Source organism: Diadema setosum, chromosome 12, assembly GCF_964275005.1.
Source record: "Diadema setosum chromosome 12, eeDiaSeto1, whole genome shotgun sequence".
NCBI lineage: Eukaryota > Metazoa > Echinodermata > Echinoidea > Diadematoida > Diadematidae > Diadema > Diadema setosum.
In genome coordinates this window covers 22,542,030-22,558,025 of record NC_092696.1, presented here as the reverse complement: position 1 = coordinate 22,558,025, position 15,996 = coordinate 22,542,030, and the positions used below count along the sequence as shown (strand labels likewise).

Genomic DNA, 15,996 nt, shown 5'->3' with positions numbered 1-15,996 from the left:
ATTGTGAGGTTTGCAAAAGGAATTTAGAACCTTTAAAGCTTTTTTAAGTTTCGTCTCAAAAGTCTGTACGACCGTGTTTTTTTTTTTTTTTTTTTTTTTTTGGGAGGGGGGTTGGGGGTGGGTGGGCAAGCATTAAACTTTTTTTTTGTTTTTTATGACATGACTGTGTCAAGGCCGTGTGATTCTGTCGTGTATCTCGGGATTTATACCGGTAGACGTCATGCCAGGTGGAATTCAAAACTCAAAAAATCAAAACCACGGAAAAATTTCAAAAGGATTCGATGTTCCCATTCTTGTTCTGCCAGAAAATCCAAGCCAAGTTGTCGTTTGACATTCGATGTTTAGTATCTAGTTGATAGAACTTCGAAGTCCATAATACAAGGATTTCAAGTAGTCTTCTGTAAAACATTCACGTGCAGGCGATATTTCGTGACAGTATGTTTGAATGATGCATATAACTCACTCTTTTTTTCTCCATGTCATCGTGGATACCTTAATGTGCAGTCTTGTCTAAACTCCAAAGACGTGAAACTATGATGAATAATGAACGTATCCCATGTGCTTCCGAGGGTAATTAACTTTGTTGATGCTAATACCACAGGGCGTCTTCACATTTGTTGTAAGAACATGCTACCATATATCAACCGCCCGTTGACTATGACATTAGAACGGCGCACTGAACAGTGTTGGATGTTGCATTTTGAGGTGGTTCATTAATCAGAAAATGAACTAAAAGGTTTGCTTGTACGAGAAAATAAGAAAAAAGTGCGTACTGACGAACCTTCGAAATTGAGAACCTTATTTCGTTTTCGGATAAACGAACCTTCGGAATAGCGAACCTCATTTAATTTTCGGATTAACGAACCTTCGGAATAACGAACTACGGATTTACGAAGTTTGGGAATAACAAACGTTATTTCATTTTCGGATTAACGAACCTTCGGGGAAAAAACGAATTTTCGGAATAATGAACGTCGCTGTAAACGCATTTTTCAATATACCACGTTACTTGTCATTTTTTGAAACATCTAGCTTATTTCTGCATCAAGTTCATATTTGTTTAGCATTGTTTAACGGACCTATGATGACGAACACACACACGGCCCTTTTCTAATCAAGGAGGGTAGTCTTTAAATTCCTTCGTTGTATAGATATCGTATTATACAGTATTGAAGGTGTTATTAAATGCGTACTTATGTGTGTGATGGTGAGTGTGTGTATCCTTTGCCTTCTAACATCTATATCACTTTACTTGATAATAGTACCATTCTTAGAGATGCACTACCTTCATGACCTTGTTATTGATACGCTACGCTTTCAAATAGCAGGTGTGTTTCAAACCAATCCATGTTGTATGTATTTGTGTGTTGCACGAACTTCTAGTATGTGGTTACAAACAATAATATTCACCGTTTTATGAAAACGTGTGAAAGTACAAAATCTCGCAACTTTTAGACTTTTGCCATTGTGATTGTACGAATTCACTCCATTTCTTACAGTAGATATTAACACGGAGTGGTATTGCGCTTTAAATTGAACTTTGCTGGCACCAAATACCCGGGAGAAAAAAAAATAGAAGTAAAAAATTACATTTCTCTTGACTCGACTCATGCGTATCAGAAACCGGAGAATCTCATCAAAGTATCAAGCTCCCCCGGTCGCAGGGGGATATATTACCATGGGGCCAAAGTCATGATCATAACGGGCATTCATGGGGAACGAACTGGCGTGAGGTATTATGGATGTGCCCCAGTAGACGCTGTTATCACCGGGTGCATCCCGATAGTCCCATACATGACTTTCGATGCGTGGCTCTATATTTCCTTCAAAGGATTCATCGCTGTGTTTATTGGGCGTGAGCATGTAATTTGTCTTTCCCCCGGGAGGGCTGTGTTTACGCGCAACATTTATGTCAAAACAATGTCATACCCCACTAGCAACAGACGTGATTAACTTCTCCGGTATCTGCACTGATCATTGTAATTATGGCGACGTTCCATGAGCGCAGGATATTTTGCGTCCATTGCGATACACAGTGGATATACTCTCAGGGTCGGGGATGGTATTTCTCCCCGTGCCTCTTAGCTTATAAGTTTCCCAGTTTCGCACATTTTCATTCTAATCTCAACACATCACTTTTTGATCATTTAAGAACATGTTTTGATTTACTTGTATTCTATTCCTTCAAAGGTAGTATTTTTGTCCCAGCAAAGGGTAGGCCTTTATACTATATAGAAACACTCCCTTTCCCCACCCCCATCCCGTTGCGCATGACCCGGTGTGTGTCTTAACCAATGAGTTAGATCCTGACATCCCATTATGCGTTCTAATACTACGCAAAGGTCATGTTACCTATTCGTTTCACCGCAGATAAATTGAAAACTACCGGCTTGTTACACTGTTATCTGCTCTGGCAGTCGGATGGAAGCACTGCGGTATAATTACAGTACATTAAAAGGGTCTGGTAAAACATGAGGTTCCAAGTTCGAATCCCCTGCTCGGTGCTCAATCTATAGACGGTAATGGACAAGGATAAAATAATTAAAGACAACGAAAAAAAAATACCGCTAGAGTTCCTCTACCCAGGTGAAAAGACGCGTAGGCCTACTTGGCAATCTTATTGTGGAATAAGGCCGTCTGAAAGAGTAGTATAGGTCCTACATTGTACTATACCACTATGTGAGAGGCTACTTACTATAGTAAATATGACATTCTTGTGATTCTTATGATCTGTTCTTCCTCTTCTTATATCACTTTTTTCATATCTACTTTTTTTCATCACTTGTATCATTATTACCGTTACCATCGGTATTCTTTGCTTGAAAGAACACAGTGTCCCACAGTGTGAAACACAGTTAAAAGCACAGCGTGAAATCTCTTCACACTGTTAGATTCGAGCGTTTTAACAGTGTGAACACACCTGAATCATCAATTTAAAGTGTGAAACAGAACATTACTTTGTGAACACTCTGTGAAAAATCACACCACAGTATGAAATCATCGTAGCACCGTTAGATTCTATTGTTTTCACATAGCCGACAATGTGAACACATTGTAAACACACTGTGGGACACTGTGTTCTTTCCAGCAGGGTTATCATCATTATGAATATGATGGACATGCAAGCAGCTCCTATGATGCTTTGTGATTAATTTGGTAGCGATGATAGAAGTTATTGCCAGTCCATTCTTGCGAGTTGAGCTGTATGCATTTTCATTATTACATTTCAACCTTCTGAGCCCTCCCTCCCCCTTGTGAACGTTTCGACTTTTCAATGGCAGTTGCATTTGTCCAAGGAGTCTTTTCAACTTGGTTATCCTTTGATAAACAGTTGTCCGCCGTCCAAAATGTTTTGAAATTACTTTGTTTTACTATTTTTGTTGCCATGGCAAAGTGCATTGTTTCTTTTTTACGACATCATTCGTGTATATACTTTATATTGTATCTAAAAAAAAAAAACCTTTATCAGACGAGTGTAAGAGAAATGAAAAAAAAAATGTATCACTTTGGATCATGTCAACTTTTTCTTTTCTTTTCTTTTTGATGATGGAAATAAATAAACTATTGAATTGAATTGAATTGAAATTCCTTCGCATCCTGCACAGCTTGTGACGAAAAAGAAAAAAAAAGTAGAGTTATGAAGATAATATTTGCGAAATCATTCGAAACTATAAAAGATGAAGAACATCGGTAGAGGCGATTGCATTTTCATATGCCTATACGAGGTATATGCGTCGTTAAGCAAAACCTTGAAACACAGCTGTCAGACACGAAAGCGCCGCTCTGCTCATTGCGCCCTCTAACATCTTTGGTTGAAAGCGCATTAGCAGAAAAAGGTCATTTTGTTGTCCTATGGAGGTGGAAAGAGCGGTCGGTTTGTTGTTTGTACAACTGGACATTTGCGGTGTTTAAATTCACTGAGATAAACGTCAGCGATATGTAATGACTATCCATGTTATTCTTAAAAATGGTGCTTGATAGTACATCCATCTGACAGCAAGCCTGGTCTTTAGCAATAAAATAGAAAAGGTTGTTAATGCATTCAATACAAAACAATAAAATGGATGCCTGCCGAAGTGTCAATTGACGAACCATTCTGTTCACCTGGTCCATGCACACGTTCATGATTGTTTTGTCAGGCAAGCTCATGCAATATCCGACTTAAAAAAAAAAGGAGTGAAGTGCCTAACCTACTGAGAAAAAGAAAGGTCATTTGTATCTGTATGCACATGAGCTAACTGTGAACTCATGGCTTATAAAGACTGCTAACAAATTATTGCTGATGAATGTGCGTTTGTCTGTTTGGGCGTGCATGCGTGTGGGTACATGTCCATCGTCCATAGTGATGTAATATCATTGTGATTTATGCAGTTGTTTATCCAGAGTGATGCTCATTTTCACATATGTAATAGTATTTGCTTCAGTCCAACGAAAAAATATACCTGTGGGAAATACCGATCAACATTCTATGTCCGGGTTGGTAGAATACATGACAATGTTCACTTCGGACAGCGATTATCAATCCATTCTCTGCAGCATTGTAAAATCCTTAAAGATTTTGTACAGTACCTTGCTAGCAGGCTCCTGAAATCAAAAGGGTCCAGGGCCTACATATAGCACGGCTTTCCAAACATACGATGATTTTACCAAACCAGGCATATAACAAAATGTTGCTTGTTAGGAGGCATGAATACCCCTTTTCAGGAGTTTAAATTAACAAACTTGATATTATCATTATAATTATTTTGGCCGGACATTCTGCCCGGTCTGCGTTAGCAGGGCACTACTGAAACAGTGATACCAAACTGATTTCTTATCTGCTTATTTGACTATGATACCACTGTTCCGTGAAAGTAAAACTTCTTACTAGACTAGATGAGTTTTTCAATTTTTGTCCGATTTTAAAGAAACTCTCACTGCTCAGCTGGTCATCATTACCATCATCATTACCACGTTTCTTAGGGTCAGCTTCCCTTTAAAGAGCGATGTCCTCATCATTACCGAAAGACAGGTGCCGAGAAAGTAATTAGGACGCCATTGATGGGGCACCTCCTACGGACAAGACGGAGAGAATGCGACGCACGCGAGCCATCCCAATACAAGTAACGCCAAATTACATTCCGTGACTCAGCTGCCGCCAGTGGAGAGGGCTATGACAGCTAGGTTGCTAGGCCATCCCAGAAATCAGGGAGATAAATGTCGTGTTCATTTGTGGGGGTTTTCTCTCCTTTCCTTTCTAGGAAAGATGAAGTAATGTCCATTCTTTGTAATCTGTACCAGTCAGCCTACATTCTTGTAGAGTTTTCTTCTTTGAGAGTTTGTTTCAATGTCATATTCTCCTACAGCGATTACGTGCTGCAAATCTAGACCCTTAAAAAAGTTATCATTTTCTTTTTAATCGTCAAGAGACTCCAAGACGAGCAGATTCTGCGAAACAGCAAATTTATAGCTTTTGAACAGATCATCAGATTCAAGAGCTGAAAGTTTGTTCGCTGTTTTCTTTTTTTTTTATCCTCACAAAGACGTCTGTGAAATGTTTCTCCTTTAATTCGTAAAACAAAAGTCAATTCCGTTCAAAAATTTGCGCAAAAGTGTAAATCAGAGCTGTAGGTCTATTATGTGAAAATGTTTAAAACTGTACCATCCTGGAAAGCTGGTTTTATCGCTTTTCCACATAATTTGCTCAAATGAAACTAATATGTAATAATCTTCAAGTATAATTCTTTATTGATAGATATATCAGTTTAGTGCCCGCGTATGCCCAATTGAGTAATTTTTATCTTCATTTCAGTGTCTGTACTACCTACCTTTTATAAAAAGGGATAGCGAAAAGAAATTACCATCACAAAGACATTATCTTCCTTTGAAAGTGGCTGGTGATTATGCAATGAGACACGAGTCGATTGTCTTCGTATCGGCGCGGCAGATCCTGTTTGGCACATGCTTCAAATATTTTTGAGCGGCGGCTTCGAACATAGATCAAAGGGAATAACTCTGTTGTTACTCCATCTCTTCAACCTCCTTGGTACAATCTGGTCATTTAGAAGGGAATTATGATAGGGAAATGAAAATTACATTAGGAAAGAAAAGACAAAAGTATAATCCAGGTATGTTGTGTATCAACTGCGTGGTTTTGGTTACACAAACATGATCCGCCCATTAGCGCCGTCTTGATCCGGCCGCTCAGGTCACTTCGCGCTCCACATTTAACGCCCTGTATTGCAAATGATACGGGACGTTTGTCTGGCTAACATCACAGCAGACTTTCGAAATGCATCTAGCCTTGAAAATAATCGCAATAATCCGAACAAATTCTCTCTGATTTAGAGATTTTAAGTATAGAGTAAATTCTGAGAATCTATCTCTTTCCAATACTCATTTACGAATCAGCGCGGGTTCAAAGACTGTCGTTTAAAATCCCGATGATCTTCGCCAGTATGAATGGGCTGCGATGATTGCGGCTCATGTTGTGTTGGTGGGAACATAAGGAGGATGGCGACGAGTGATATGTTTATATGCCTGGAACATACACATGTCAATGGCCGATCCCGTGACGTTACCTTGACAACGCGATCATCTTTGCCGCACGCTTACTTAGTACTTGAAAAGTTTTCCTCCTCAGGGGAGTTCTCGGCCTCCTTCTTCACTTCCGGTTGTGAGATCGATCTACCTAAGGCTTAAAGGGGAGATCGATCTACCAAGGACTTAAAGAGGAAATCCACCCCATATTGATGCTGTCTGTAGTAGAAAGAGTAACGTGAAAACAAGGAGGTTTAAGAGATGAAGTTCCAACTGGCTGTAATCATTCAAACAGCTGCCATTTTTCTATTGATGCACAAAAGAATTCCACAGGTGCATTTGTGCCTTTGATGATCAGGGTTTCATGCCGCCGTCTTTTTGAGCAATCTGAAGATTCATTTTAAACTCTAACATTATATCGTCGATATTCTGCTTGTTTATTTGTCAAATAGAATGAATGTTCTCTTAATGATAAAGCATATGAAACAAAAATAAATCCCGTCCTAGATTATGTGCAAAAATGTAAACCTGAGCTTATGTCGTGAAAATATTTGAAACTGTACTCTCACTACAAAGCCGATTTTATCATCTTTCCGATCGCTTGCGACAAATGAAACTGATATGGTATAAGTTTGGAGTATAGTTCTTTATTCATTTATATGTTAGATTAGTGTAAAGTCATGTAAAAACGAGTAATTTTGATTTTCATTTCATCAATTTTTGTACAATTTTTATTCGCACATCGCCGTGCCTGTACTATTAATGTGCCGCTTGTTTTCTAAGAAGGGACGGCGAAAAGCAATTACCATCATAAAGACATATCTTCCTTTGAGAGTGACGAGTCATGATGCAATGCCACATGAATCAATTGTCTTCCTATCTGTGATACAGCTCCAGTTTAGCACATACTTCAAATATTTCTGAGTGGCGGCATGAGACATGAGATAAAAGGGAATGAGACTGTTGTTTCTCCATTTCTCGAACCTCCTTGCGTGAAATGCACCGAACGGCGAGAGTTTCATTGAAATCAGACCTAGAAAAAACAACGACTTCAAACAGACAGAACGTTTCATCATTGCCTTGCATGCATTTTATTTCAATAAATCTACCTGTTGACGAATCAGGGATGATTTGCAAATATTGATTGTCAGATATTACATCCCTCGAATCAAGGTCATCCAGGTGTGAGCATTTAGCATTGGTGATATATCATCTCTCTAACTCTAGGAGGTTGCTGAGATCATATGCATTTGATATGCATTTAATGTTATGCAAAGTCTGTAGCTTGAAAAAAGAAAGTAATAATCATTTATTGTATGCTACTTCATAATTTACTGTCATTACTGTAGACAGTAATATTCTAATTTGGTCATCACTTCTTTTTTATTTCTTCAGGAAGAGGACTGAATGCTATACTACCTACCTTGGAAGGCACGTTACTACACGATGCGTTTGAGATGAAGCGACCAAACCTGCCTTTAACGTGGGAATCAGTGAGTATACTTCTTAATTGAAATCGGGGACCAGTAAATTACGTCAAAAGATTTTTACCGTCTCTCTTACACTGCCCGGGTTTCTTTGATCTTATTAATGACTCTTTAGCAACTTGCGACGACGTGAAATGACTATATACTGAGCATTAGCGTAATCAACCTCATCGAACGGTGAAAAAAGGAACAACATTATTCATTTGTACTCATGATGCTGAGGCAAGATTTTTTCCTAAATGTCATCATAATTCTTTTTAAAGCAAACAAACAGTGAAGTATCTGACTTACAGCGTAGACAAAGAAGAAAATAGATTCGAATTAACATTGTGACACAGCCGCACGTAGGTTGAAGTTAGAGTAAATCAGACAGTTTTTTCGGTGTAGTGAATCATATTTTACGCCGTTCTCTCTACGTCCGTGTATTAGCCTTTCTTTTATCTACCGCTAATGATTTTTGGATGATTGTTATATCATTAAATTTCTCAGGTGTTGAATTAGCAATGTAAACTTTAAGAGTGCATATTCCTCATCAGTGAGCTTTTCGTTTGTTTTTGTTTGGGTAACTATTATGTGCTATGATTAACTGGATAACATAGCTTGTGGGTTACATAGCGACTGGCAATGCATCGTATACTGCTATATTCAGAAGGAGACTATCCCGAATGTTCTGCCCGGGGGACAGTATTGTATGGCATCCCGAATGTTCTGCCCGGGGGGAGAATACTGTATGGCATATTGTCCACTGTCACGTGGTCGTGTCGATCCAATCGTTACCTTGTATTTGACTGACCAAGTTTTTTGCTTCCTCTGTTTGTCTGTCTGTCTGTGTGTTCTTCTATCTGTCTGTCTCTTCATTTCTTTCAATCTCTCCTCGCTATCCACTTGCTTTTCGTTCGAACCCCATCAAATACAACAACGAAGGGTAAAAAATGTGGAATATAATTTCATTTACGTGAATGAAATGAAAAACTTGCCCAAAGCCAGCTGTAGTAACGAAAAGCAAACCGGTTCCTTCTTGCCGATGATGTGTTTATCGTTTTATTGGTTAAAGTAAAATTATTCCGCTAGGTCATGCACTCTCGTCCTATGTACTTTTAAACTCTCAATATCATGAACAGACTTTTCAAAGCAAACCACATTATAATATTCCGGAAATGACACTCAACATTATAAGAGGGAAAACTCTCATCAGTCAAACCTGTCTATAGCGGCCACCCAATAGGGAGACGAAAAAGTGACCGTTATAGACAGGGTCTATAATGTGTCTTTTCTCTAGAGGGGAATCGTTGTTAGTGGTCGTATACGACAGGTGGCCGCTCAGGCAGGTTTGACTGTTTTTCGGACATTGACAAAATCCCTTTTTCGTCCAAGGACACGCCAGGGTCGTTGTTGTTTTTTAATATGTGCATTATTACATTTTACACTGTATTATCAGATCTTAAATGTGATGTAAAATGAGTGATGTATATCCAGTTCTCCTCCTCGTCACACACACACGTACACACACACTCTGACACACACACCCACACACACAGACAGACATACACACACACATACACACACAAAGACAGATAGGTGCCAGAGAGAAAGAGAGAGAGAGAGAGAAAGAAAGAGCAAGAAAGAAAAATGTCATGTATTTTTGTCTTTTTTATTTCTAGATTCCTATCTCTCACTCCATCTCTCCTTCTCTCTCTCTCCCCTTGTCTCTCTCCCCATGTCCCGCATCTCATAACCTCTATTTTTACTTCGTTCAGTCGAAGTTTCTCCTTCTTCTCTTCCCCTCGTCCCGATATTATCCATTTCCGCCTTCCACATCTTCTTAAGAAAAAGCAGGAAAATGAAGTGTTGGATAATGGATGGTGGGATGGGTTTACGCATCATGATAATCACCCTTTCCTGGCCACAGTAGGTCAGTGACCAAAAAATCATCGGGAAGTAATTGGCGCCTCATGAAATGATGATAATAGTACACGTCTTTTCATCAACATGTGAAATGAGGAGCTTGTTAGGCTATAAGCCTCTACTACATAATTATAATAGATATCTAATTTCTGGTTAAGAAAGGAAGGTTATACATTGACAGCGGATAATGGGAGAAAAAGACGTGTATTGTTTAGGTACCAAGTGGGAATCGTCAGAGATTTGAGCTATAAAGCAAAATGAACGTAAAAATGTAGTTATTTTGTGAAGGGATCGAGAGAGAGGGGGAGAGGGAGAGGGAACCATGGAAATTGTTGGCGTATCAAAGTCATTAGAAAAAGATCGACAACTTTAAAGGTCCCAAGTGAGGAGATATTAGTTCCACATGAAAATTGTTTGAGGGATAAATAGGGTATTTCGGGTGTTTTGGGGACAAATTCAACATATTGCAGCACTTTAGACCTTCATAGATTATGGTGTTTGTTCTCTGATTGAGATATACATAAGAATTTCATTTCTGGATTATCATGTATTGGTACCTGTTCGTAGTCTCCGTTTCAGTGGTTCGAACCTAATTATTAGATCAGAGAACAGGGCCAACCTTTGGAGAACGACTTTTCTCATCTTTTGCACCATGCCCTAACATTCTGATACTATCAAATTCATGATCATTTTCCGTTCATGAGAATCTTTGAAATCCTGTAGGAAATCTAATCTGATGTACTCAGTATGTCCTTCGTCTCCGGAGGCATTCATTACGTGTGTTTCAGCACAATTCCGTTTCTGGCCTTTATTTTCTTTTTCTTTCTTTCTTCCTTTCTTTTTTTTTTTTTTTTTTGATAATGGAGGAGCACATTGGATTTTTTTTTTCAACTAGAGATGGATGACGCGGTATAAAATCCTTTATGTCATCCGTATCGTTATTGTGAACTGGTATGGCAAAATTGGAATTTGATTCAATCCGTCCTCCTGTCGTCTCCCTTGCCATTTAATATCACGCCATCAGTCTTCCTCACATGAACTCAAATAATATATTATTGCGTTCGTGGTAGTCACGGTACGGTGGCTGGAGACTAAACGAAAGATGCCTGCATTTCTCCGAAAAGGGGAAACACAAATAAGTCATAGGCATATCGTAAACATACCACCCCTTCAATCCCTCCATCTACCCCACTTTCCAGCCCCACCCATCCCGAATCTTTTGGACATCATTCGTGTTGCTTTATTTGTGTCGCCACATTCACCCGTGTACCACCATCACACTCGCTCTAAATCGGGCGAGAGGGGGGTAACATCTTCGTGTTGGTGATGATCATCCGAGGTGAACTCACGAACCCCGGGCTTGAAGACGTCTCCCGTCAAGAGGTGAAATCCATTGTCTTATAGAAGCCCAATAACTGCTCTCCGTCAGCCGCCCGACAATACGTCTTGTTGTGCACGTAAACCCCCTATCCATCACCCCTCCCCTGTACGATGTACTTGTCATAAATCGCAAATTAACGACCGTAAATCCCGTTTACACCCTCGCGGCATTTCCGAAAACCATAATGTCATCTGACGGGCCTAGTTGCCGAATTAAGAATTGATGTTTGTATTAAACTTGACAGGACTTCTCGAGGGAAATGACACGCGGATACCATGGGTTTTTTTTTCTCTCTCTCTTTCAAAGAATAATTTTGGGGACTAAACCAACCTTTGTTCACCGCTCTAAAGTTAGATTAAAAAAAAAAAAGGACAATGTCATAATCTTAGAAACTTTGAAACTACACGAATCGCCCTGATCAGGTCACAGGTAAACGCTAATACATGTGAAATACATCGTGAAGTTATCCTGCATAAGGCTATTAATAGAGAACCTGTGATTAATGAAGCGGTTAAATTGGCACATTAACACAGCAACTACAGGGAGAGTTTGGCCGTGGATTTTACCAACTCGTCAACATGAAATGGGCATCTCTGAATTTCTCTGCATATCTTTAAATTACAATAAAAATATTATAATTTGCGTAACTCGTTGAATTCATATGAAATATGCACAATATCAGAAAGAAGTTGGCAAACATTTGCCAATTTTAAAGAGAAAGGGGGGCATTAAACTTTGAGAATGTGTTGTAAATTGTGTAAATCGTAATCATTCTGAACAACAAACGAATAGCAAAAGTCATGGTTTCCCCGTCGTGAAGGGCCAATTGAACTGCACTAGAAGGGTGAAATCAGTATTTGTCGTGTCTTTCTCAATTCCCCTCTCTCTTGTGGCTTTCTGTGGAGGTTATTGTTGCACTTTCTGTTCAATTGTCTTATGCAGGATAATTTCGTAAAGGACGATACCTTTGAAAGAACAATGCCCCCCCCCCCCCAAAAAAAAGGAAGTCATGTCATATTACGTCAAAATTATCACAGTCATGATTTCGGATAAGACGGAATGAGAAATTGTTCAGATATTATGTATAATACCAATATCAGCAGGCAATTCGTTTAATCTACAAGAATTATTAAGGGCCGAAAAATCTGTTGCCGAACTTTGAACCATGTTAGTGAACGAAAATGAATTAATGAAGTGTGGAAATGTAGGCCTACTTGTCAGGCCCTTAAACTTAAATTTGAGGTTAAATATCTTATTTCAAAAGTAGAGACATGAGAAGAGGAACAGTGATTCTGTGCTCGTGGTTTATGCTTAAAAAATCTTCTTTTTTTTTTTTTTTTAAGAGTCGGGGAGCCAGGGGCTGATGTTTTAGAAATTTGCTATATGCAGAATATTGTAAACGTATATCAAGCACGCGATGTGTAAAAAGACAAATCAAGTCAATACGGGCCAAATTTTCCTTATGTTTTCCTTATAAAATAAGCGGCACGGAAGCTCGATCCTCATACGCCACCTAAACTCATTATCGAAGACGCTCGATGAAAGAACCATAGTCATCACATTTATTTTTCTCAACTCTATACCCCTATAAAGAAAAATATCAGCCAAAAATGAAAAAGCAACAGCAAAAAGCCGAGCATGGCCACAGCTGGGGTAGTATTGATGAGTCAAGGTTGCATTAACTCCGCATTAATTCATTTTATAATACACATACGAGAGTTATAACACAATAAAGGAGTACGTGCAGCTAGCGCATTGACAGTTCGTGTCGACAATACCCTTATTACCAGGTGAAATGTCTGTATTCCCTAAGAGGGATGATTTTTTTTTTCTAATAGATACTTAGCGGCATTCCTCTTTTTATGGGGAGGGGAGGGGTTGTCAAGTGTTTGAATGATAGCATTCTATCAGTATTCTACCCAACTTCTCCCTTAAACATTGTGATAATATTGTTAGATATATATTTTGCAAACGACTTGTATCGTGAAAGCTGACCTGCCATCCATGAGTATCAGAACAAAAGAGGGAGAGAGAGAGAGAAAGAGAGAGAGAGAGATGGAGAAAAAGGAGAAATATAGTTATAATTCTCCTACTCTTTCTCTTCTCTTCTTCCTTCTTCTTTTCCTTCTTTTCTTTCTTTTCCCTTTCTTTTTTTTTTTCTTCATGATGATCACCAGTATCATCATCATCATCTTCCTCTTCTTCTTCTTCACATTCATTGTCTTCTTTTTTTTCCCTGTTTCTCTTTCTTCTCTTCTTTTTCCTCTTAGGTCCCCCCCCCCCCTCCTCCGCAGATTACCCTTCAAGAGGGGAGAATAGTTTTTTTTTCTCCACTTTTATCAATATCAGTAAGTTCTTTTTTTTTTTCATATTGACCCAAGTACCCCGCAGGTATGCACCGTGCATTTATAAAACAAAGTTTGATTTCATGAGTAACATGAATTTTAAACTGAACGGATGTATGTAGAAGGGAGAAACAAGTAAAGTTATCAAGTTATGTATTAAGTAAGTATCGGTGAGCAAACAATAGGCGCGTTTATTTATGTCTGGTGTGACGACAAATCCACGTCATTCGATGACCGAAATGTTGAAAGTAGAAAATCGCAAGGATCGTTTTCAACAAGATTTAGGTGTGAGAGGACACAGTCATATCAAGTCTGAAGAAAGAAGAGAGGGTGCTTTAACCAACTTGTCCCTACACGTTTTGATAATATTCTAAGGAATATACTTTGCAAACGAGTCATAATCAAGTCTGAAGAAAGAAGAGAGAGCGTTCTACCCAACTTGTCTCTAAACAATTTGATAATATTCTAAGGAATATACTTTGCAAACGAGTCATATCAAGTCTGAAGAAAGAAGAGAAGTGTTCTACCCAACTTGTCCCTAAACATTTTGATGATGTTCCATAAGGAATATACTTTGCAAAGGAGTCATAATCAAGTCTGAAGAAAGAAGAGAGAGTGTTCTACCCAACTTGTCCCTAAAGATTTTGATAATTATTCTAAGGAATATACTTTGCAAACGAGTCATATCAAGTCTGAAGAAAGAAGAGAAGTGTTCTACCCAACTTGTCCCTAAACATTTTGATGATGTTCCATAAGGAATATACTTTGCAAACGAGTCATAATCAAGTCTGAAGAAAGAAGAGAGAGCGTTCTACCCAACTTGTCTCTAAACAATTTGATAATATTCTAAGGAATATACTTTGCAAACGAGTCATATCAAGTCTGAAGAAAGAAGAGAAGTGTTCTACCCAACTTGTCCCTAAACATTTTGATGATGTTCCATAAGGAATATACTTTGCAAAGGAGTCATAATCAAGTCTGAAGAAAGAAGAGAGAGTGTTCTACCCAACTTGTCCCTAAAGATTTTGATAATTATTCTAAGGAATATACTTTGCAAACGAGTCATATCAAGTCTGAAGAAAGAAGAGAAGTGTTCTACCCAACTTGTCCCTAAACATTTTGATGATGTTCCATAAGGAATATACTTTGCAAAGGAGTCATAATCAAGTCTGAAGAAAGAAGAGAGAGTGTTCTACCCAACTTGTCCCTACACATTTTGATAATTATTCTAAGGAATATACTTTGCAAACGACTTGTATCCTGAAAGCTGACCTGCCACCCGTGAGAGGGATTATCTTCTTTTAGTCTCCCATATACTAAGGCGCACCAACGAATATATAAATAATTTGATCGCAAGATGGGTTAAGGGCCATCTTTAACGATGGAGCAAATTTAAAACCTTTCCAGTGATATCTCACTTGCTGCATAACAAGGAATATTCTTAAAGTTGTGAATAAAAGAAAATATCAAATTTTCTTATCATTTTCTTTATTTCATTAATAGCAGATTTGATCGCAAAATATCTCAAATCGACAAGGGTGGACTTAAGTCGTTTTGGGATAAAAACTCTTAATTCATCATATACATAATATATGTGTAGACACTTTTTTGTTTTTTGTTTTGTTGTTTTTTTTTTACGTTTTATATATGAATTAATTTTGGATGATATTTTGCAGGTCTCATACATAATCATTACGTCTCAAGTGACTCACGTCTTACAAGCTTTGCTTGTCAGTGGCCGATTTTCCCCCTTTCAATATTTACATTTCTGTCAATCTTCCAAAATGTATATTGCTATTCCTGATTATTCAACAAAATTGTATGTATAGTTTATGCACTTCATGATTCTTTTATTATGTATTTTCTACAAAATGATAAAATAATTCTTGTGTTATGTATAGTTTGCATTTTGTTATAGTTTTTGTGGACGAATGGAAATAAATGTAAATTGAACAATTAAACAGTCGTATAGTCTCTCCCGTGATCCTTCTCTTCATCTTTATCATCTTTTCCTTTACGTCCTTTTTGCAGTCATGATAAATTGCCATTCTGTTGTGTTTTTGTTGCTGTCTATGTGTAGATAACAAGTCATGAAAATAACGTCTTCGAGCTGGCTTCGAAGACCATGATCAGTCGGGACACGATAGCGCTTAACTGTCCCTATGACGTCAACCAGCCTCAGGTCGCGGCCGAAGACGAGGACCAGACGGGTAGCACAGCGCCCCCACCGGTCTGTCCCGTGAACCAACTGGTGGATGATGACGGTGATAGCAGCGAAGGAGGTAAAGCCAATGAAGTACCTTTCGTATAAAGCCTTTCCGAATATCGTATTTTGTTTTGATAGACAAGGAGATATAAT

General features: G+C 38.5%; 1 protein-coding gene across 1 annotated transcript in view; it reads left to right on the top strand.

The window, feature by feature from the left end:
• Window positions 1-15,996, top strand: part of LOC140236048 (soluble guanylate cyclase gcy-31-like) — a 78,353-nt gene that overhangs the window by 36,228 nt on the left and 26,129 nt on the right. Inside the window, exons 2-3 of the mRNA XM_072316023.1 lie at window positions 7,915-8,012; window positions 15,718-15,919. Of these exons, the coding sequence (XP_072172124.1) occupies window positions 7,915-8,012; window positions 15,718-15,919 (300 nt within the window). The remainder of the gene's footprint in view (window positions 1-7,914; window positions 8,013-15,717; window positions 15,920-15,996) is intronic.